Here is a 23712-nt window from a genome sequence, read left to right as displayed (position 1 = left end):
AGTTTGGGTTACTGCAACACCTCCTTTCCCAGGTCAGGCGGCGAGAAAAGAAGCTCACGTCATTACCTGTGCACCACAGTGCAGACAGCTGGTGAGATGCTTTTTGCTGTTCTGTGTGTGTGTTTTGGGGGTTTTTTGGTCAAATAATTTATTCTCTATCACATCGAGACTCTCTCTCCACTCCGTTACATATTCCATATGTACAGGGAATGATCCCCATTGGTTGGATGTGTAGATACTTCTTTAAGACACTCTGCCTAGCCTGCCCTACATATCCACTGGTACGTGGCCCACATGTATTATCACAGCAGGGCTGCTGTAAATCTAATGATGAGCTGATGTCAGTACTTCCACAGGAGCCGTTCAACGGGGCTTCGTGTGATCTGCCTTTTGGCGAAGCAGTTGGTCAGAAAGATTCGCCACATTCCCAGGGCTTCATCACACCATCACTAGTAAACGTACCCACACTGTCACCACACACTAGAACCCCACGGACTTTACCACACATGGCACAACACAAAGTACACAAACACACATTGCACCAAGTAGAGATAAAACGATTGCGAGTTTCGGGTCTGTACAACTGTTTTATATGTAAGCTGTGGGGCATGGCCTGGATAGCCGGGGTGCCCATGCACCATGACCAGGGTGGGGGGTGGCGTTCATATGTAATACATCACAGAGTGGGGAGATGGTCTCGATCGATATGATAGAGAACACCTGATCCAACGAGCGCAACAAAGCAAAGAGGTGAGGAGCCGATTCCTTTTGGGCCAGGAAAAGTTTGGGACAGCAGGCCAAACAGGCGTTTTAGCTACTCGCCCACCTCACTTACCCTGACGTCTGTGACGCTTCCTCCAGTGAGGTGAGCTTGGAGGTTGGTAGAGAAAAGCCAGTATCCCAGATAAGAGTGGGGGTAAAAACTCTTGCCCTTCATGGGGGAACTACACTAGTTTTACAGCAGACAAAGCTTTAGAAGTGTCTGGTGGTCATACATCGGTAGACACTTGACATTTTCCTTGACACACAACAACAAAAACAAAGTGGAGAGCAAAAGATGCAGCAGATGGCATGCCGTACACACTGGCGCCATAATGACCCTTGAAGTGAGGGGGATATGGAGAGGGTGTGACAGAGGAGGATAGGGTAAGATGGATGTAGATGATCCAGTGAGAGGGAGCAATCAAAAGAAGAAGGAAGAATTAGGAAGCATTTCATTTTACTGCATTTTGTTAACTTTTGGCTTCTCCCTCTCTTGTATTTTGTCCTTGTCTCTCTATGCCCTCCTTTTTTCTTCTTCTCTTTTGCTGCCTTTCCATGACAAATAATTGGCTATTTTGTTTGAAAATGAAAGAAACAGTCCAGACAGAACTTTGCTATTAAGATTATACTTTTACTTTTTTGTATAAAATAACAAAAGCCAATAAAAATCTGTACATCTGTAAAAGCAAACAAAAAAAACAAACACAATACAAGAATTATATCTAAATATTGTTCACTGAAGTAGTCTGTGGTATTCGAATGCTAGCATTCAACTAAAACCACTCAATTCAGAGTCCCTCTGGTCCTCAAGTCCTGTAGCAGCTTAAGAAGCTGCTCTTAAACATCGTCCATCATCTTCCTGTGGCACACTGGAAACTACAACACCCTTCATGCTGCTCCATGTGAGGAGTGGACAGGGTGATGGAAGGTCTTACAGCTCCCAGTGGAACAACACATCTCACTATTCCACTGTACTTGTGCTCTGTGCTCACTGGTCCTGAAACACATGGATCACAAAGAAAGCAGTTCATACATAGTCTGACTGAAACCTTGCAGCAAACACTTGTGTTTGGTTCCTACCTTTTCAGAACTTTTCACTTCTCACCATCCATTGTTAAATTCTCACTTTTCTTTTTCTGCACCTGAAGGAAACACACTTTCTCACTTACAAAGTACACTCAGGACCCATCGGACAAATTAAATGCAGCCACATTTAAAAACACACACATTTGTAAAAATCCTCCAACCTCATTCACGGCATCATCAATCTGTTTGAGCTCTTCGTACCGGTCTCTTGACTCTCTGAGTGGCTTTACCATCACCTCCTCAATCTGTGGGAACAGCTAACAGATGCACACACACACATGCAGTCAGCATTAAAGCTGCAAACGCCTCATTATTTTGTGTTTATGTAACTCGTAAGAGTCAAGATGTGTGAAGTCAAGAGACAGTGTAACAGTGTATAACAATAAGCAGTCCATTTAGATCCTTAGCATAGACAGGTTTACACTTGTAAAATGTAACACTTTGGAATTTTAGCAGGAACTTCCTGGTTGGAATTTATAATTATTACTGTGACAGTTTATGCATTATCCTCCATTTTATCATTATTGCTGATGTGTCACTGCTAAAGCACAAATTTACGGTAACAGGTGCTTGAGGTGGAGCTAGTTTAAACTGCTTTATATACTCATTCTTATAGGTGATCAAAAAGTTCTGCACCATCACCAACAAAAAATCTATTTTGGCTAATCTCCCTTTAAGGCCATCTGCTACTGGACCTCTGCACCACTTCCTGTTCTCCCATTCTTGCACACTTACACAGAGAGCAAATGTTAACTTCTCTGACTGTAAAGGATACATTTACATGATGACTGACACTAGCACCACTGGTGAACAATTCCTCGATTCTGGCGCAGTGTGATTTGGAGTTTGAAAGTCACAGAGACACCATGTTTAGGGAAAATGTGTCTGTTATTGATCATTGATCAATGGTCACTGATCAGTGGTCATGACAATTTGCATATTTATGATCAAGAAACTGACCTCACCAGTGGTTCTAGTTTCCGACTTTATGCAACTTTGACTGAAGACGTAACTTGGATGAGTCATGAAATGTTTCTCCCACTGAACACGCTGCATCCAGATGAACAGAATCAACGTTTTGGGAGGATTTAGCATGCATCAAGACACTTCTCTGATTAGTGTTATTGGAGTTGGGTCTCCACTTACAATTCAGAGACCAAATATCAGTTTAAGTAAAAGACATTATAGTGTCTCAGGGAAATGTCATTTGTTGTTTGAACAAGACCTTTGGTCACAAAGCATTCACTTTATCCAAGAAATTTAGTGTAACATCTGAGGAAGAACATACAGCACATACAGAACAGCTGGGAAGTATTCACAGCGCTTCATTTATTCCACATTTTTTCATGTTATGTCACTTCAGAATTTTAGACACAATCTTGTGCTCAGAGTTTGTTCCTGTGCTGCCACGGTTAGTGCCTGTGCTGTCTTTCAGTCCAGCTTGCAGGAGCCTGTCCTTCCATGATGGCTCCTCTCCTTGCTCCTCTTCTTTCTTGGGTTTCTGCTGCTTGAGGTATTCACTAAGCACATGTCAGTTGTTTCCATCTTCCTGATGTACTTATGGATGTTCGTTGTCTCATCGGTGGTTGGCGTCCTTCCTTTCGCTTAGCATACATTGCCGTCTATCTCCTTCTTTGGCCAGCTTATTATCCCAGCAGGGTATCTAATCACCGGCAGGGCATACAGTAAGTGTTGATTGCCCAGATCTTGTTTTTCCCATTCAGCTGCTCTTTCCCATTCAGCTGCTCTTCAGGACTTGGCTGACCCTCTGCAGGTATTTGGTGGTTGCGGCCACCTCCTTTATATATACAGTGGCTTGCAAAAGTATTCGGCCCCCTTGAACTTTTCCACATTTTGTCACATTACAGCCACAAACATGAATCAATTTTATTGGAATTCCACGTGAAAGACCAATACACAGTGGTGTACACGTGAGAAGTGGAACGAAAATCATACATGATTCCAAACATTTTTTACAAATAAATAACTGAAAAGTGGGGTGTGCGTAATTATTCAGCCCCCTGAGTCAAAACTTTGTAGAACCACCTTTTGCTGCAATTACAGCTGCCAGTCTTTTAGGGTATGTCTCTACCAGCTTTGCACATCTACAGACTGAAATCCTTGCCCATTCTTCTTTGCAAAACAGCTCCAGCTCAGTCAGATTAGATGGACAGCGTTTGTGAACAGCAGTTTTCAGATCTTGCCACAGATTCTCGATTGGATTTAGATCTGGACTTTGACTGGGCCATTCTAACACATGGATATGTTTTGATTTAAACCATTCCATTGTTGCCCTGGCTTCATGTTTAGGGTCGTTGTCCTGCTGGAAGGTGAACCTCCGCCCCAGTCTCAAGTCTTTTGCAGACTCCAAGACGTTTTCTTCCAAGATTGCCCTGTATTTGGCTCCATCCATCTTCCCATCAACTCTGACCAGCTTCCCTGTCCCTGCTGAAGAGAAGCACCCCCAGAGCATGATGCTGCCACCACCATATTTGACAGTGGGGATGGTGTGTTCAGAGTGATGTGCAGTGTTACTTTTCCGCCACACATAGCGTTTTGCATTTTGGCCAAAAAGTTCCATTTTGGTCTCATCTGACCAGAGCACCTTCTTCCACATGTTTGCTGTGTCCCCCACATGGCTTGTGGCAAACTGCAAACGGGACTTCTTATGGTTTTCTGTTAACAATGGCTTTCTTCTTGCCGCTCTTCCATAAAGGCCAACTTTGTGCAGTGCACGACTAATAGTTGTCCTATGGACAGATTCCCCCACCTGAGCTGTAGATCTCTGCAGCTCGTCCAGAGTCACCATGGGCCTCTTGGCTGCATTTCTGATCAGTGCTCTCCTTGTTCGGCCTGTGAGTTTAGGTGGACGGCCTTGTCTTGGTAGGTTTACAGTTGTGCCATACTCCTTCCATTTCTGAATGATCGCTTGAACAGTGCTCCGTGGGATGTTCAAGGCTTGGGAAATCTTTTTGTAGCCTAAGCCTGCTTTAAATTTCTCAATAACTTTATCCCTGACCTGTCTGGTGTGTTCTTTGGACTTCATGGTGTTGTTGCTCCCAATATTCTCTTAGACAACCTCAAAGGCCGTCACAGGGCAGCTGTGGAGCTGTTTTGCAAAGAAGAATGGGCAAGGATTTCAGTCTGTAGATGTGCAAAGCTGGTAGAGACATACCCTAAAAGACTGGCAGCTGTAAATGCAGCAAAAGGTGGTTCTACAAAGTATTGACTCAGGGGGCTGAATAATTATGCACACCCCACTTTTCAGTTATTTATTTGTAAAAAATGTTTGGAATCATGTATGATTTTCGTTCCACTTCTCACGTGTACACCACTTTGTTTTGGTCTTTCACGTGGAATTCCAATAAAATTGATTCATGTTTGTGGCTGTAATGTGACAAAATGTGGAAAAGTTCAAGGGGGCCGAATACTTTTGCAAGCCACTGTATATAGAGGATCCCAGATACCAACTACAGATCCCATTCTGTAGTTGGTATCTGTAGCCATTCTATTTGAATGAGTGGATTCAGGCTTATGCAGAACAGAAGTGGGGAAAAAGCATCTCTTTCGGTAAATCCCGCACTTGATGGCAACTTGTGCAATTGGCTTTAAGTCTGGCCTTTGTTGCGCCCTCCTTCCTTGTGCTCTTCCAATATTGCTCTATCTCCATCTCCAGTATTCCCTCTGTGTGGCCTCTAGTCTCCTTCTCCATGGAGGATACTGCTTTTTGTGGCTGTTCATTTTGTAGCCAAGCATCTGGACGAATCTTGCCATGATGTTGCCAATTCACTTGCTCACAGGAGATCATGTCATTGTTGGGGTTTTCTCAGTTTTCTTTGTATTATTGCCAGCAGGCAATCGACCCAAGGCTCAGCCACGTCCATGGCCCTCACTTCATTGGAGATGTCACAACATTTGATAAGTACCATCTTCAGCTGCACACAACACAGGGTCAGAGGGTCAAGGCTACCATGAATGCTGATGTATCAAGCCGCCTGTGAGACTCAGTTCATATCCACGCCTGCTGCACTTTTCTCATGATAACCTCCCCAAAGTGTGCAGCTTTGCTCTCAGGTCCAAAACGTGTTGAATTTCATTCTTAGCTGGGCTTGGATGTGCTGGCTTCCTGCCGAACAGTAACTCACAGGGAGAAAATCCCATGGATGCCTGGTGAACCTCTCGCACTGAAAACAACAGAGGCTCTATCCAGGGGATCCCAGTTGTGTTCATCCTTCTGAATGAACTTACGAATCATGGACCTTAAACTCATATTGAGTCGCTCCACTAACCCGTCAGTCTAGGGTGGTAGACACTGGTCCGAACAGATTTAATGCCCATTAATTTGTACAGTTCTTTTAGTGTGCGAGACAGGTTGTAAATGCATCCCCACACACTGGCCCAATAGATTCTTAAAATCCCGGCCAATCTGTCCCCAGAACTGAAGCCTTTACTCTGTGTATTTTGTCCTGAAACTTTATCTACAGCACCACTAGGGGATATCTGTGAATGTCCCCATGCACACACCTGACCTCCACCCACTCTGCATCCAACAATGCCTGTGAAGCCCGTTTCCACCAAAGCTTGGCATATATCCCCTGGGCATATATCCCCCGGTCATCCTGGACCGGAGGAGGGTGTTGGAGCCCCTGCGACGCTGAACACCTGCTCCATGTCTATCAGTGGGCACACTCCCACCACAGGTGTCCCGGCCGCCCGTATCTCCAAAACCCCTGCCTTGGCATCGGTGCGCCCTGCGTGGTGTTAGTGGGCTGTAGCTGCAGCGGCGGTTCTGCCAGGGCAGGGCTGGGGAGCCAGCCAGCCAGTGGGACGAGACCAGTTCCAGTGACCCTCTGCCTCCTCTGGTTGCGTGGCCAGGTGGTCCTCCTCTTCCGGCTCGTGGCAGCAAACCCACCGTGCTGTCTCCAAGGGGAGCCCCTCCACGAACTGCTCAAGGACCACCTGCCCTAACACCTGCTGTTCCAAGTGGCATAGACATGATTGAGCAAGTAATAGCATTCTGAACTCCGAGGTGGGGTTGGTAAGCGAAATGAAGGGGGTCCAGATGTGGCCTGACCGTAGGTCAGAGCTGATCGAGGATCAGTCTATCCAGGGTCTGCATGATGTCTTAAACTAATGCCACAGGTCTGTAATCCTGGGGGGCACTGGGGCGTGGCATCTTTGGTACAGGAACAAGCAATAACATCTTCCACAACACTGGGACCCTCTGCAGACTCAGGCTCATCGTAAACAGTTTATAAAGGACTCCACAAAGCTGGACTCCAACTACTATAGGATTTCACATCAATTTATAAAATTGACAGAAAGTTTGCTGTTTCTCCCACGGCAGTCTCAAGAGCATAGATTAAATTTGAGGGCATAGGCAGTTACTCTCTGAGAGCTGGGCAGGGCAACACAAGGTCCTTAGCGCCTAAACAGGATTTGCTTGTGGAAGGAAGAACAGGCTGAGCGTTGCCAGTGCTGTGAATGTCTCTGACCAAACAATCACAAACAGACTTCATAAGGTAAGGTCCGATGTCCTCTACTGGGCTCCGTGCTCGCTGCGCAGCACTTTGCCATAGAATACCAGAATTGGCAGGTCAGCCACTGGCAGGTTCACCCGGGCATATGTGACAGTGGTGACACGGTCTGCATGACTGGTTTGGTGGTAGGCCAGTAAAGATCAAAGAATTGATACTATTGACTGGGCCCCTGACCTAAATCCAACAGAACACCCCTGTGACATAATGCTTCGATTCATCTGAAACATCTTTCTTCCTTTTAGCAGTTAACATTCTCCAGCAGGAACAAAAGCTTCATTTCTGCAGAGGAATCATTAAGCCGAGTCTTTTCAGGTCTATCACCATCACTTCCAAATGAACCTGCTAAACTTGTAGAATTGTTTGTAAAAGTCCAGGACACTATTTCCACAAATGATTTTATTGTACAACAGCAGTGACATGCAGTTTGAATAAATGTGTTAGCTACTGAAATATTTCTGCCTCAGACTGTACAGTTTAAATACGTCAGTTGTTGTGTCTCTGGGGTATTGTAATGCAAAACATGAAATTATAAAAAAGGTCTAATAATATGCAGAGGAATAAACATGGTAGACCTTCACATATATTTGTTGCATCTCTGTTTGCTACATTCTTAAAATTAGCAGGGTAATACTGAAAATTCAGGAATTCAAAGTAGATAATCGTCTCACTTCAGGTGTAATAGGAAAGCTGTTAGCCTAAAGCAGCAACTAGTTTTCTTTCAATTTGAACCCTTTACCCAATATGAAGAATTATAAAGAGAGCAAGCCACTTCAAAGGTCCAAGGACCCACTCCTATGTTGCACCTCTCTTATTTTGTTTGTCCTTGACTGTCACCGTCCACTCACCTTCATCACAGTCTCAAACATGGGGAGGAGGACGAATTTGATGAAGCCAATCTGGGCTGTTGACTTGGTGACCTTTTCTCTGTCCATGAACGGAGCCACAGGAAGTCCTTCAGCCTTCTCCCTGTCACTCTGAGCAGCACAAACACATATTTTCCATAAGCAGCTCACTCTTTCTCATTTACTTATTCTTTTTGGCCTCCTACTAAAGTAAATGAAGCTAGACTAGACAATGAGACTCCAGGTGTCTCATTGTTATTTATTAACCTTTAGAATTCTGTAGCATCACTCTATCTTAGTATATAGGACCACAGCTAACCAGAACTTTCCATGTCCAAATAAAACAGACTTTGGAATGCTGCCTGCTTGTATTCAAATGCTCCATGACTCTGCTATACCTACCTGCATGAAGTACTCCTCCAGCAGGCAATCGACCCAAGGCTCAGCCACCTCCATGGGCCGCACTTCATTGGAGATGTCACAGCATTTGATAAGTACCATCTTCAGCTGCACACAACACAGGGTCAGAGGGTCAAGGCTACCATGAATGCTGATGTAGCTAAGTACATTGTTGTTTTTAGTTCTGATCCATTTGAATACATGTTCTGTTTGCATATTTTTCAGTAATCCTATCCATTGGACAGGTTGGGGAACAAAGTGACTAATCTCTCTCTCTTCCAGTTTGCTCAGCAAAGTGAAGCAGGAGTTACCAATCACATTATTTTCATTTTACTGTCTGTAATTGCAAGACTGATACTGATTTACTAACTGTCCAGTTAGTGAGTTTTCCACATTAATCTTTAATTCATGTGTTATAATTTATGTATTTGTTGGTTCAGATTAGCTGATCCTAACTGTAGGTGTGACAGCACCAAGATTTATTTGTAAATGCGTCCTTACACAGGCAACATGCTCCTTATTTGTGTATTCAAAGTTGTCAACTTTCTGCTTGAAGGTTTTTAGGATCTCACTGTGGCGTGCCATGTCTGTGGCCAGGATCAATGTGATAGTTTCCTGATAAACAAGACAAAGGAAATAAATCAGTATAGACACACGGAGAACTCAGTGTCATATACTATTTTCTGTAGATGTAGTTTAAGATAAAGAGCATGGTGTGAAATAGTCTTAATTAGTCATTCAAATCTAATTTTGAAACAGTTGGATGTAAAATGTGAATTAAAACAAAATGCAAATTGTAAATGTCATATTAGCACAATCTAACATTCACACATATTCATAGATGCATCAGAGGGCAACTTGGGGTTAGTATTTTGCCCAAGGATATTTAGCATGCAGACTGGAGCAGCCAGGATTTAAACCACCGCCCTTCTTATTAGCACATGACCTGCACTACTTCCTAAGCTACAGCCACCCCAACCACTAGGGACAGCCACAATGTCCATAGCACTGAGAAGCAAGTAGAAGGATGGCTGAAGAACACTGATAGATGTGGACTACATGGGAGTTTAAGGCCAACATGGCCTGTTCCCCAGGTTAATGTAGCCCATGACAGTGCATGCTGTCCCATTTACTGTACTGGAAGGAATGAAGTAAAAGATCAACAAGTACCTCAGCAGGTGGCTGGGAATCTAGAGCTAGAGAACTACAACTACCCCTGTCATCTCTCACTGAAAGGTTCAGTGGAAAGAATATCAGGTGATCTTGACTTTCAGAGACTCAAGAGACACGAGGTCAGAGAAGCAGGGATAAAAACCAGATCGAACAAAGATGAAGACCTTGTACATCACTGGCCCAAGCAGAAAGAGTCCTGAAGTCCAAGGACTTCATCAGCCTTAACCAAAAAGAGTAATAGTGCAAATGTTTTTAATGGCAGTATAAAGCACCAGTCAAATATTTTGTGCAGGATCTCATCGAATAATTATATTATTATTTTTGCCACTGTAGTGCATGTATTAACCCCAACAATACTTCTGTTTCTGCAGCTGCACATAAGTACCTGCCGTATCTGTTTAAAGGCCTCAGGGTCAAAGTTGATGAATATGTTGCAGTCAGGCCGGGAGAAAATCTGGAAGGCCACAGCACAGTGATGGTTCTCCAGAGGAGAAATATCATTGTAGCGAAGGGCCATCTCCGTTCTAGCATTGATCTGATACCTGCAGAGGGAGTTATGACAAAGAGGATCAATAAGAGGAGTGAGAGGCACAGGGACAAACGTGAGATGACAGGAGGAGAGAGACTGAAGACTGAGTTAGTAGAAAATTGAAAACACAAAGAACTTCCTGTTAGTTTGAAAGGTAATTGTCTCATGTTCTATGTCTCATTCCCTTCTCAGCTCTCTATCAGTGTGTAGATTTGTCTTTTACAAATTGTTTGTACTCATACCTGTTATTCTTTTTTTTCATCCTCTATCCTGTTACTACAATTATTTGTGCTATTTTGATGTAGTTTGTTTTTATATTCCTAAATCTTTGACTTATCCTCTCAGTTTAATACTGCACCTCTGTTTGTCCTACTGAATTGATCTTTTGTTTGTGTAACTGGCATGACTCCAGTGTCTGCATCTATTTGCTCCATGTGAACAAGAATAGAATGGGCAAAAAAGAAGAAATGGAAATGGGACATTGATGAAAGCAGGGACAGATGACACAGAGAAGCACCATCTATTGCTGCATTTCTGTGTCTTTTCTTACATGTTGTTGAATCCGGGATGATCGAGGTCATGACACACAGCAGCTGTCATGAGAGCCAGAATATCCATCTGAGTAAACTTCTCCTAAAACATAATATGCACAGTGGTTTTATTAAAAAGACCCAAATACAGGACTCTAAAGGCAGAAAGTAAAACACCAAAAAGCTTTATTACTGAGGAAAAAGGTGCAAATAATCCAAAACTAAAATTCTTAAGGGCAAGGGAGGGCTGAGACAAATATATGTATATATATATATATATATATATATATATATATATATATATATATATATAGATATAGATATAGATATAGATATATATTCCTCCATTAGTTACACTGCAGTAGGTCTAAGCTGCTGGGTCTATGTATAGACCACTCTGTGTTTAATTAATAATTATTAATCTGTGGCTTCCACAGCCTGCCTGAGCCTGGGTCTGCAGGAGGTTTCTTCCTGTTAAAAGGAAGTTTTTCCTTCCCCCGTCACCAAAGCACTTACTCATGGGGGCTCATATGATTGTTGGGGTTTTCTCTGTTTTCTTTGTATTACTGTAGGTTCTTTACCTTACAATATAATGCGCATTGAGGCAACTGTTGCTGCGATTTGGCGCTATATAAATAAAATATAACTGAACTGAACTGAATTAGATAATTGCAATATAACCATAATACCATAACAAAAAAACAACATGTTGAGATTACAGAATACAAAGCTATAAAACAAACATAAACAAAATCAGAGAACCCCTAAATATCCCCAAACTCTAAATCCTGGGTCAACGACCCGAGGGCCATGACGGGTACAGTGGAAGAAAATTCATGTGGTAAAGTCGCGGAGAATCACATTACCTGAAGGCTGCAGAGGCAGATCATGCTGTACATCATCTGGGTGACACAGAAACAGTGGCGGAAGTTGTGGTAGGGGTTATTCCTGTAGTTGTCATGGATACACAGCTACAGTGAGAGAGAAAGCAACAGTTTCATCACAGAAATTCCCAAACAGAAATATTAGCTTTTGGAAATGATTTCTTTATTTTCTGTTCATGTGAGGTATATTTTATAGAAACAAGGTAGAGCCAACTGTAAGGTCTCACCAGCCATCTTTTCAGTGTGATGGGATTTATATTAAAGTCTCTGACCAAGCCCAGGTCATGGTACATATGTTCCAGACAGCCCAGCATCTGGACAACAAAGGAGTTTGTTAGTGCAGAGTATAGGATGTTATTTTTGGTCTGCTTATTCTTAAAATTCAACAGATGTTACTGTCCTTTAACAATTTGAACATAAAATTAAGTATAAATATATAATTATGTATAATTAGACATTGTTAGTCATTTATATTATTATTTTAAAAAATGAAGTGCATTTGTTTATGTTTTGGATACATTATTATTATTATTATTATTATTATTATTATTATTATTATTATTATTATTATTATTATTATTAACTAAAACTAAAACGCCTATGACTGATACCTGTAGCGGCAATGTGTCTTTAAACTCTGTTTAAATGTTTAGTTTTGCTTGGTCTGGAGCTCCAAGATCTTGCTTCATGGGTTGAGGATGATCATGAGAATGGTGGTGGAGCCCAAAACTACACAGTTAATGATGTAAGGGCAATTGTAGACTCTACAGTGTAGAGGATTGAATGGATCTTCCAAGGTCCCTCTCCTCAAGAAAGCACATGTACAGGCCCGTCTTTGGTTTGTCAGTGAATGATGTTGTAAATGATTCAGAGAAGGTTTGGGAGAAACTGATGTGGTTAGATTAAACCAAAATCAAGCTCTTTGGCATCACCTAGCCCTGCTGTGTTTGGAGGAAGAGAAATACTGAGTTTGACCCAAAAAGCACAGAAATATGGACATGGAAACATTGTGCTTTGGGGCTGCTAAGAGTATAGGACGACTTCTCCGCACTGACGGGCTAAAGGACAGGGCCATGCACTGGACGAGAACCTCTTGCCCTCAGCAAACACTGAAGATGAGTTCTGGATTGGTCTTCCCACATGATAATGACCCCAAATTTAGCACCAAGGCAACAAAGGAGTGGATAGAGAAGCAACACATTAAAATAATAAATGTATATGTATATCTTTTCTTTAGTCTTGTTTCCCATTCAAAACAGTGCTGTATATGATTGTTTTCAGGCATAGGAAAGAATTTTGATCTCAAGTTTTACCATAAAATCTTCTGCTTTGGACCTGATCCAGGGATGTTTACTGTCCTAGTATAACTGACTAAACTTCTGTAAAGCCGGTTACATTGTTGGAAACATAGGGACCATTTTTTTACATCAAAATGGGAAAAAGAAAGATTTATTAAACTGCTCATCCCGAGTAAGGCACAGTTCTAGTCAGGTGGTGATAACTCTGTGGACTTCTCTTTAAGTGATAATGTCCGTCTACTTTCTTACTTTGAGCCAAGACTCAAAAACAAGTGCTAACTAGTTAACAGTCAGAAAATTGTTAAAATCACATTCACTGGCTAATCACTTGTCCTTGATAAATAAAAGAATTAGTGTATTAATCTCACCTCATTGGGCTCCCACTGCCAAGCATCAAATGTAGGCAATCTAAGAGCTTCCATTGTCTCCTTAGACAGATGGTACTTGACACACACACAAAGGACAACAGGACACACAGGAGTCACAAAGAGAAGAAGAGAGGAGAGACACATATTGTGGGTGATGTGGGTTCACTGCCTCCACAGCCAGACATCAAAGGTGGGCTTTTCAGGGCATCTTAGGTCTGCTGTGACAGCATGCACTGCAGGCAGCTGATTTGCAGTTAACCCTGTTTACATCTATCTGGCTTGGGGGGCATAGTAAGTAAGCGTGGATCATAATACTATCCACACTCATTATACTCTTTACACATTAAAACTAAGAGACATCGACTCTATCCTGATCAGTGTTAATAAAGGTGGCCAATCTCTGAAAATTAGACACATTAAATTTTGTCTTGACAAATTTCGTCTCCATTTGTGGATTTGTGATTTGAGCATTGTGGAGGTGTGACACGTGAACATGGAGTAAAGGCCTTACTTTGGGGTAAGAGGGGATGGCTCTGCAAGGACTCAGCTTCTTGTTGTCGTCCAGAAAATTACTGAAAAAGAAAAAAAACATCACAACAGTTTATTTCTGTAATATTAATCATAATACAAAAGACCATTTTATTAGCATAACCTTCATCATTTACATGAACTCCTAATTATTTCTGTTAGTGTTGCTGCTCCATGACATTAAGTCAGAGGGACAGCTCAGGTTGAGCAAATTGGATACTAAGCAAAAGAGGCAAGTTTGGATGGTTTGTCCTGAAGGAGGACACGCAGATGATTGGTGTGACCGTGGAGGATGCTCGGGATCGGGTGGGAAGAAGGGAAATGATCCACTGTGTTGACCTCTGAAGAAAGCAGCTAAAAGATGAAGTGTTGCTGCTACACGTACTACTATTAAGGTTAAATCAGCTAAACAAATTGCTCATGGAGAAATAGTAGTTGACTGATTTTATAATGACTGATTAATTGTTTTTAATTGTTCCAATAGTGCATTAACTAACACCGTCCCTGGGCTTAGCACACTAATACTGATCTATTATCTTAAAGGAGCAGAGAATTCATTGTGTTGCTGTTACCTGTTGTTTCTGGATGCGATCTCATCACGGAGCTTCTTGATGTCATTGCGACATTTCTCAATCTCCATCACCGTCATCCCCTCCACTGCAGACAGAGTTATTCGTTAAAACCATGTCAGACCTCTGTAAAGTTAGCATTTGCAAGGTATTGTGTACAACACTTAACTTCAGTGACCATTCTTGCTGACTGAAGGATTGCAGCAACATGCTCAGTCTATGCTGTAGTTTACACTGACCTTTATTCATATGAAGGAGCACGAGCAAAGGAAGAGCATTTCTGAAATAACTATCGCTCTCTTTATAACAAAGAGACAGAGGACTGGCAGAGGATGTACTCTCATATCTTTCATGGAGAAATCTTGAGGTGTGTTTTGCCAAAGTGTGATGTTGAGAGGTCATCACAGTCAGGATTTAATGAGGTTTGAACAGCTGTGTTTAAAGCCAACATTCATGGTGTGCTCTTGATCCGCCCTGCTGGCTTGTTCTTAGGCTAGAACTGTTTCCTGCTGTTGCATCAAAAACTGGCAAAAACCTTCACTTTGTTCTGAACACATGATTACATCACTAAGATGCCCTCACAGTGCAGAAATCGTGCATCACAGAGTTAGTGAGCTTCATTAGCTGCTCTGAATAACTGCTTTACTTTATTTGCAATACAACAGAAAAAAAATGTGTTTCTACCACTTTGATCTTGGATTCAGAAAACAGACACAGTCTTTACTTTTAAACTTTTGAAGTTTCAAATGTACTTTTTTTTGACAAAGCTTACAAGCTTACTGGATCACGCAATCTTGAACCATGTTCTAGTTATGCTTTTATGTTTTGTTTTGGTTTTTTTTGCATGCTATGCTAATAATTCTTGTGGAACTCGTACCTTAATATAAAGTGTTACCACACAGTTCATAAAACAGGTGTGATAACTACACTTCTTGATTTACTACTATTTTGTATGTTTGTCGCACTTAAATGTTTAGATTATCAAACAAATTTAAATATTAAAGATAGCACAATAAACACAAAATGCACGTTTGTTATCGGGAGATTATAGCATATAATTATAGCCTTGCTTCAATCATTGCAATCATTGCAAAACAATGACAGATAAAATGTTCCTGCTGGTAATTACTTTAACAATAAACTCCTAGAAGTCCTATATTATAAAAGATAAAAGAATAAAAGAATAAGAAAAGTAAGACTATCACAACATTTATTGATCATATTGTATAACTTTATGTTGCCTGCCAAGACGCCATCAGACAAGCTGGTAAAACTAAGTCTAGCAGCACGGTGAACAAGTCGGCAGCCTCAGAAGAACAAAGTTCCCGCTTGCACTTAATAACATGGTAGAAGCTTGCTAGAGGAAATGGCATTGGTGCATGACCTTACACTGGATGTTGTGTAAGTATAAAATGACAGCACACACTTTTATACTCTGAACAGGTCAATGTTCAGTAGACTCTAATGATCTCACAAAGTTAACCGCCTCCAAAGGTGGGTTAGCAGACCACACACACAGTGGGGCATCAACTTATCATGATCTGATAAATCTCCATACAGATAGAGGTTCATGTCATGGCTTATCTTTTCATGTCAAACCTGTTTTTAGCCACAGAATTCCAGAGAATTGCTATGACACTTCAGAAAACAGTTCATTTTGAAAAACAATCCTTTAAGGGGGAAAATAAAAATGAAAAACGTATAAAAACCTGGTTGCATAAATATGCACTCTTAAACTAATACTAACAATGTGTTTTTGCAAAAGGCTGTCAGTAACAAAGTGCCTAAATAAATAATTTCTAATTGTTTCTTTGCTCAATTGTCTTGGGAGAAATTCCCTTGAGAAACAGACGAGAGATGAGAAACTGCAAGTCTTGTGGAGTCATATTAATAAGCTAAACTTGCTTCTGCTCAATATTAATTTAGTATATAGAAATAGAAATAGGTGTAGTAATAACATCAACATTTTATTACTATTTAATCAACATTCGCCAAAAGAGTTGTGAGAAACGGGCATATTTTTTTAACTTTATGGAAAATGCTATTGTCATTTTGCTTGCAGTTTATTTACTTCATGTGTAGGTTTTCTGGGTTGTATCTTGGTTAGTAGGAGAAATCTAGCCTTTTTTTGAGCTTGGACAGTAGTGTATTAAAGCCACGTTCAGTATCTGAGGTAGAAGTGCAAAGCGTGTCACATGAACAATGAGTAAGCCTTCCACATCTGAGAGCTCTGGAATATCTTTCATTCCTTCTCACAAAACCCTTGAGGTTCCATGTTGTTTTTAACATTTTGTCCAGGCCAGTCCTCCTGACAGCTGTCTGTTAGCCTCTGTCACCATTTTCTGCCCCAACAAAAGTGCAACAAACTGTGATTCGGTGCTCTTGCCCGATTATTTTTTTTCTTTCAGTTACAGATGCCTTCTGTGTGTTATGGCTTGCCTAGAGAGGGGCACATTTTCAGATTCTTCTTTTTTTCTCTGAGCATATTAGAGGGGCAGAATCCACTAAACACTTTAATAAACTCGTAACAGAGAATGACATGACAACTCCATCAATGGAGGTGTAAATCTCAGTAAAAAAGTGTAGCCTTATGAGCAATTTTTCCAGCTCCATATCAATTAGGTTCTGATATTTCTCTGTGTGTTTAGTCTCATAATGGTGATTCAAATCATAGTCATTAAACACAACAATCTGCTCTCCACAAACCAGATGTGGGCTTCTAAATAAATAGAAGTCCGTATCTGGTTAAAAATAGAGTACAAAATAATGAAGGTCAAAACATAGACACCAAAAACTTTCACTCTTTAATGGAAACCATGGAACTTGGAGGAACAGACAAGGCACAAAGCAAGAAGGAGGATGTGACAGAACAGAAGCAAACTGAGGGTATCAATACACAAGAGGAGATTAGGGCAGAGTGAAGACACCTGTTAACTACAGCTGAACTCAATCTACCTAATGAGACATGGAGACAATAACTCACACGAGGACCTATCAAAATAAAACAGGAAGTAATAATCCCTGGCACCAGGACTAAAACATACTAACCTGACAGAACTAAACAGGGAGCATGGAGACAGGGTGCTAGCTAACCAAAGCACAGGGACACAGCAATGGGGACAGAAAGGGATACAATCACAGAGACAAGACTAGGACGGACTACACAAAAACAGAAACTAAGATCATCTTCAGAAGAGCACAGAAAACAAAACTAAAAAGCTCTAGGGAACAATCTAAAACTCTAAAGCACAAGATATAGAAATAGATCATAAATCGTCTCAAATCCTAAAAGAAACCAAATCATGAGACCACAACATAAATTGAAAATTCTGGGACGAAGACGAGAACCATGACTGTGGATACACATCCATGTAACTTTGTGCTGAACATTGGGGGGTTCAAGATCTCTGTCTAAATAAATAAATAAATCTGGGTAAATTCCCAGATGATTAAACATGCAACTATTTTGCTGGTAATAACTGAAACGAGTAAAGAAAACCAACAGCCTATTTATACAAGATAATTCATAATTTTATTGGGGGGGCTATATTGGTTGGGTCTGATTATTGTGTGGGTCATATCCCCCCTAACCCCCCTGGAAATTACGCCCCTGTGGATACATGAACAGATTTATTAGAACCTGTCTCAGTGGATGAGTGGATGAGTGACTGAGAAGACGTCATTCTTTAGGAACGGAAACATCGAGAAAAAAAACAACTGAGCCCTTAAACAGGGATTAAGAAGTGAATATAAAATATGTACACTTTTAAAATAGTAAGTGTCTACAGCCTTTTGTCATGGTGGAGGCTCAGTTATGGTTTGATTTAATATTTCAGAGGTGTTCTATTGGATTTAGTTTGTCAAGTGTGAGTGCCAGCCAACGGTGTTAGGTCCGTCATCTTCCATGACCTAAAGCATATTCTTGGCCCGTGATGTAAAATGACTTTGACATTCCTGTGCTAAAGTAACCGCCTGTCTCCTGGAATTCCCTCCATGCTGTTGAGACTGTGCTGGGAAAGATGCAGCAAATTTTCTGATAATGGCATGTTTTGATATCTGCTTGAGGCTGTGCTGGCAGACATAAACAAAAATACTTTGAAAGACACAGCAAAGCTTCTGGTAATCAGAAAGAATCAGAGTTGTGTTTATTGGCCAAGTATATGTGCAGACACATACAAGGAATTTAGTTCCGGTAGATGGTGACTGTTTGCTCTGTGATCCTGGAGGAGTTGGACTACCAGACTATACAGACGTCCAAGGTTTGTTCTGAAGTATTGCACTCGTCTTGTGCTGGGGTGATGTGTGTGTGTGTGTGTGTGTGTGTGTGTGTGTGTGTGTGTGTGTGTGTGTGTGTGTGTTCAGTACCGCGACGGCTTGTCAAAAGAAGCTGGTCCTGGTTTGGATGAATGTGCAGCATCTCCTAGAGGGCTGCAGTTTGAACAGGTGAGATGCAGGATGGGTGGAACGTTAGAAGGTCGCCAGCAGCTTCTTACAAATGCTATTTCTTCAGAGCACTGTGAAGTATTGCAGACACTGCTGTGCCTTCCTGATTATGGTGGAGATGTTTACAGTCACGGAGAGGTTGGAAGAGATCACAGTGCCCAGGAATGTGAAATCCTGAAGTCTCTCCACAGGGTCATCATTTATGTAGAGGTGAAGGTGGTCTGCTCTGTGTCTTCTGAAGTCCAGGATCATCTCCTGTGTCATTGTGGTGTTCACAGCCAGAGTGTCTACTCAACACAATGCAGACAGATTCATTACCTCGTCTCTGTGGCAGAGTCATCATCATCATCTGCAAACTTCCCTATGGTCTTGCTGGTGTAAGCAGGTCTGCAGACAGTGGTGTAGAGGCTGTAGGGCCATCGGCTCAACATACACCTCTGTGGGGAGCCAGTGCTCAGCAGAGGAAAGGTGTGGACTGAGTTTGGAAGGTTGCTAAAGATCCAAGAACAAGTGGGAGGGGGGAATCCCAGTTCAGACAGTTTCCTGACCAGGATGTCAAGGCATGAGACAGTGTTTAGTTCTTCTGCATGGGTCTACAACTGTCTTGGTCTGCCCTCTGAAGTAGGTGATATGCTGGATGCCCTGCCACACCTGCCGAGAGGGCGAGAAGGTCCTCAGTTCAACCCCACCATCTGGCCGGGGCCTTTCTCTGTGGAGTTTTGTTTTCTCTGGGTACAGTCCAAATGCAGGTAGTGAGATTAGGTTAACTGGTGATTCTAAAGTGTGTCTCTCTCTATGTGTTAGCCCTGTGTGAGGTTGGTGACCTATTCAGGGTGTACCTTGCCTCTTGTACTATGGTAGCTGGAATAGGCTCCAGCCTACCTCTGTTCCCATCCCAAGAAGCTGATCTCAGTGTCCCATTTGTTTAACTTAATCTCTGTCGCTGAAGATGTCTTTGGAAATCAACTGGAACCACACTGGTCAGGACTTCCTCCCAGAACAGACAACAAATCGATCATCACTGTCTTCCTGTTCCAACATATTTTCCAGGTCAGAAAGTCTGGTTATGTGCTAAACACATTCCTCTCCGCACTGAGTCAAGGGAACTGTCTCCCAGTTTCACTGGTTTCAGTCAGTCATAAATCCCGTCACATGCATCTCAAATTACCCAGAAATATGAACATCTGTAAGTCTTGCAGTGTATCGAGGGTTAAACCAGCCTGTGACCTCTGGCCACTACCTGCCTACTCTGTGATGAGGTTACTGGATGTTTGGCCTGTCTCGTGGACTGGGAGGGGTATAGTCCAGAAGAGAGATCCTGGGTGCCTCGGCCATTCAATTGAATTTATATAGCACCAAATGACAAGAGTGCTGCAAAACACTTTATATTATAAGACAGAGAAGTTACAATAATAGAGAGAAAACCCAAACAATCATATGACCCCCTTTAAGCAAGCACAGTGAAAAGGAACAACTTCCTTTTAACAGGAAGAAACCTTCAGCAGAACCTGTTGGAGGTTTGTCTCCCAAATCCAAAACGGGGTTATAAACACATAATGTTTCACTTTCTATGTGACATATATGATCACTGACTTTTCGGTGAGTTGGCTATAAGTCATGAGGATAGTGATGACTAATCAAGCACTGTATTCCTTTTTCAAATGTGTCTTTCATATCCAAGTTTAACAGCTGATGACGGAAGACAGTAAATGTGACTGTAGAGCGGTGGGAACAAACTTACGCTCTACTCTCTTTTCCAACATTGTGAGACGGTTGGTGACCTCAGTCTTCAGCTTGTTGATTTTGAATAACCTGCAGACACATGGAAGTAGGTGGGAAAGAGGAAATGGAGAAGTTGTTAATGAAAACGGAAAGACCAGCATCTGAGACTCTAAACCAAACAATCAAAATCTGTGTGTATTTATAATGTGCGTATTCCTCGTCAGTTCGTTATGTTAAGTCCGTGTGTCTTAGTCTGTCATGTGTCCATCTTTCCTGTTTTATTTTGAAGAGGTCTGATGTCCCATGTTCATTGTGTTTAGTTCTACTTCCCCTGTGGCATCATTATGTTCATTCCACCCAGCTGTTTCCACATGTGTTTGCCCTGATCACATCCTGTCAGTGTTGGGTGTAATGCGTTACTAAGTAACGCGTTACTGTAATTAAATTACTTTTCCACTGAAAAAGTAGAGTAACTAAATACTGTTCATTTTTAGGTATTTTAATTACAGTTACTTACAATGTACTTGCGTTACATTGTAAAATAATTAAACTCGCTGAATATCATTATTTAATTTCAATAATTTATCTTCTAAAGGTAAAAGTAAACTCTGCCGCTTTAACATCGCTGTAGTGCAGCTGCACGTCATTTCGCGCCAGTTTGCTGCATAGTCGTATTCTAAAGCGGAAGATGTCGGACTCGGCTGAAGCGAGGGCCTGTTTTATGAAGTGGACATACTCTTCACTTTTCTGAAACAAGCAGACAAGAACATTACAGTAATATGTAAGCTATGTCCTGGGGAGAAAAAACTATCGGCTGCTGTTAATAGCACGAGTAATCTGACACGAGAGCATAGACGAACACTTCTGAGTGATCCTTGTTCATCATCCATGGATAACACCGCGGCAACTCCTGCTAAGCAGGCAAAACTTGATTTTACTTCAGCAGCACAGAAAGCGTCTGAAGGTGAGCTTAAAAAATGATTGCAGCCTATATTGTGGAAGAGATGCTACTGCTGCGTACTGTAGAGTCTCCGTCTTTAAAAAAAAATGTATTTATTATTTAAAGGGTTTAATTTCTGTTTGTCCACTCAAGGTTTATAGGGATTTTAAGAAGTATTTAGTTAAACTACTTATTTAGGAATTAAGTTACTTTTCTGACACAGTAATTAGATAAGTATTTTAAATACAATATTGACTAAGTAATTAGTAATTAGTAATTAATTACTTTTTTAAAGTAACTTACCCAACACTGCATCCTGTGTGTATTTAGTCTTTGAGTCTGCATTTATTCCTTGACCGATTGTCTGCTATCCTGCTATGCTCATGCCATGTTTTCCAGGATTTTCATGTACTTATGCAAAGTCTTCACGGTTCATGTTTTCACGTTCAGGGTTTCTTATGTTTATCCTTAGTTCACCCAGTTTAATGTAGTGTTTAGTTTTGCTTTTGGCTCTTGTTTTGTACAGTTAAAACCAGCCTGTAATAAACGGCTCGCTTTCAGTTAATATTAAGTTTATTTCCACGCTTTGTATTGTTTGCTTTTGTGTCCCCTATTCTCCACTCCACACAGTCTGCTGACTGAGGCAAAGTCTCCATTTCAACCTGAAATTACTGATTTACAGTGGTGTCACAAGGACAAATAATTGTGTCATGGTCCAAATACTGATACCTAACTGCACATTCCTGCACTGCTCTACTCCATATATTTACTTCTAATGTCTACAGTATGTATATCTTCAAATATTAAGGTGCTTCAAGATTCAGCATGACTGCTCCAAGCCACATAGTTTGACAGTTCATAAAGGAGTGAGGGAGCTCATGGAGAAGCTTAATGATCAATGAGCAGTTATGTTTACACATAGTTTTTGTCTTAGTAAGAGCAAGAATATTTATATTCTTGTGAACGTGTTCACATTAATCCATATCCGTTGTTTATTCATTTTTGGCCTGTCGTTGTATTTTAACTGTTTCAGGTGCCCGTCTTCATACCTCATCTGTCATAAGGAAGCACATGCAGAATGCTACATAGATACATAAACATGTTATTCTATTAAAATGTGACAGTAAGTCAAATAATGTTAAATATTCTTCTGTTAGTCTTAAAACACAGCAGGTGCAAATTCACTGCTCACAGCAAATTTATTTTCACACATGAAGATCCTTTATTTCAGCTTCAGACTTTGACAAACCACCAAAGCTCTGCTCTACTGCAGAATTACAGCACTAACAACACTGCTTAAATGTTTCATTGGCTTGAAAATGACATGAGAGCAAAAGCAGTAAAATCATCTGTGGAACAACAAGTGAAAGTTCAAAGAGGCAGATACGGATGAAGAGATACGACAACAACAACAGATAACTAGCAGTAACATTAACAAGTTGCAGCTGCTGTTAACATGAGGTGGGGTTATAGCCTCGTTGAATTAATACAAAGTAAAGAACATGAAAGAAAAGCCACAGCAGTCATAAAACCGACATTCTCATCATTCTGTTTCAGGTTTTGGAGATACAAGGTTTTCTGTTTTCTGGACAATGCTCTACAAAAACCCCAAGCCAAGCTAATTGAAACAAGAACTATAAGAGACGGTGTTAGAACAGAGTGTAAAGGAACCATTTACAGTAAATTTAGACTGAAACATTCACACTCACCTATCTGCTTACTTTGAAAACTGCTCTGCTACTCGCGTCAGTACTTTCTGAAAGAGTTCCTCTTTATCTGAAGAGAGAGTAGGCATGGAGCTGTGTTACGTACTCCTACCCCCTCCCACCCCAGCCCTCCCCAGACACACACACACTCGTACACACACACACACACACACACACACACACACACACACACACACACACACACACACACACACACACACACACACACACTGAGGGGTTAGTGTAAACAACTTCAGTCCACTCAGGCAGAATATTTCATTGTGAATACAAAATGCAGCAAGAAGAGCTGTGCATGAATATTTAGGATAAATACACACTGTCTCTTTGCGTCATACAGGCATGAATACACAGAGATTATATAAACAAGTCACA

At 41.3% G+C, this 23712-nt stretch overlaps 1 protein-coding gene across 1 annotated transcript; it reads right to left on the bottom strand.

Annotated features, from left to right (window-relative positions):
- Nucleotides 1-10: 10 nt before the first annotated feature.
- On the bottom strand, nt 11-23381 carry pde9aa (phosphodiesterase 9aa). Its single transcript, XM_063497159.1, has 15 exons — nt 23323-23381; nt 20693-20763; nt 14512-14596; nt 13923-13983; nt 13412-13486; nt 11973-12059; nt 11728-11832; nt 10882-10964; nt 10188-10344; nt 9131-9244; nt 8633-8737; nt 8234-8362; nt 2010-2105; nt 1843-1904; nt 11-1759 (listed from the first exon to the last, which is right to left on the bottom strand). Exons 2-14 carry the CDS (start codon nt 20712-20714, stop codon nt 1857-1859), a joined length of 1167 nt encoding a protein of 388 aa, XP_063353229.1. The 5' UTR covers nt 20715-20763; nt 23323-23381; the 3' UTR covers nt 11-1759; nt 1843-1856.
- Between the last annotated feature and the right edge of the window lie 331 nt (nt 23382-23712).

This window comes from Pelmatolapia mariae, linkage group LG16_19, assembly GCF_036321145.2.
Source record: "Pelmatolapia mariae isolate MD_Pm_ZW linkage group LG16_19, Pm_UMD_F_2, whole genome shotgun sequence".
Lineage (NCBI taxonomy): Eukaryota > Metazoa > Chordata > Actinopteri > Cichliformes > Cichlidae > Pelmatolapia > Pelmatolapia mariae.
This window is presented reverse-complemented; position numbering and strand designations above follow the sequence as displayed.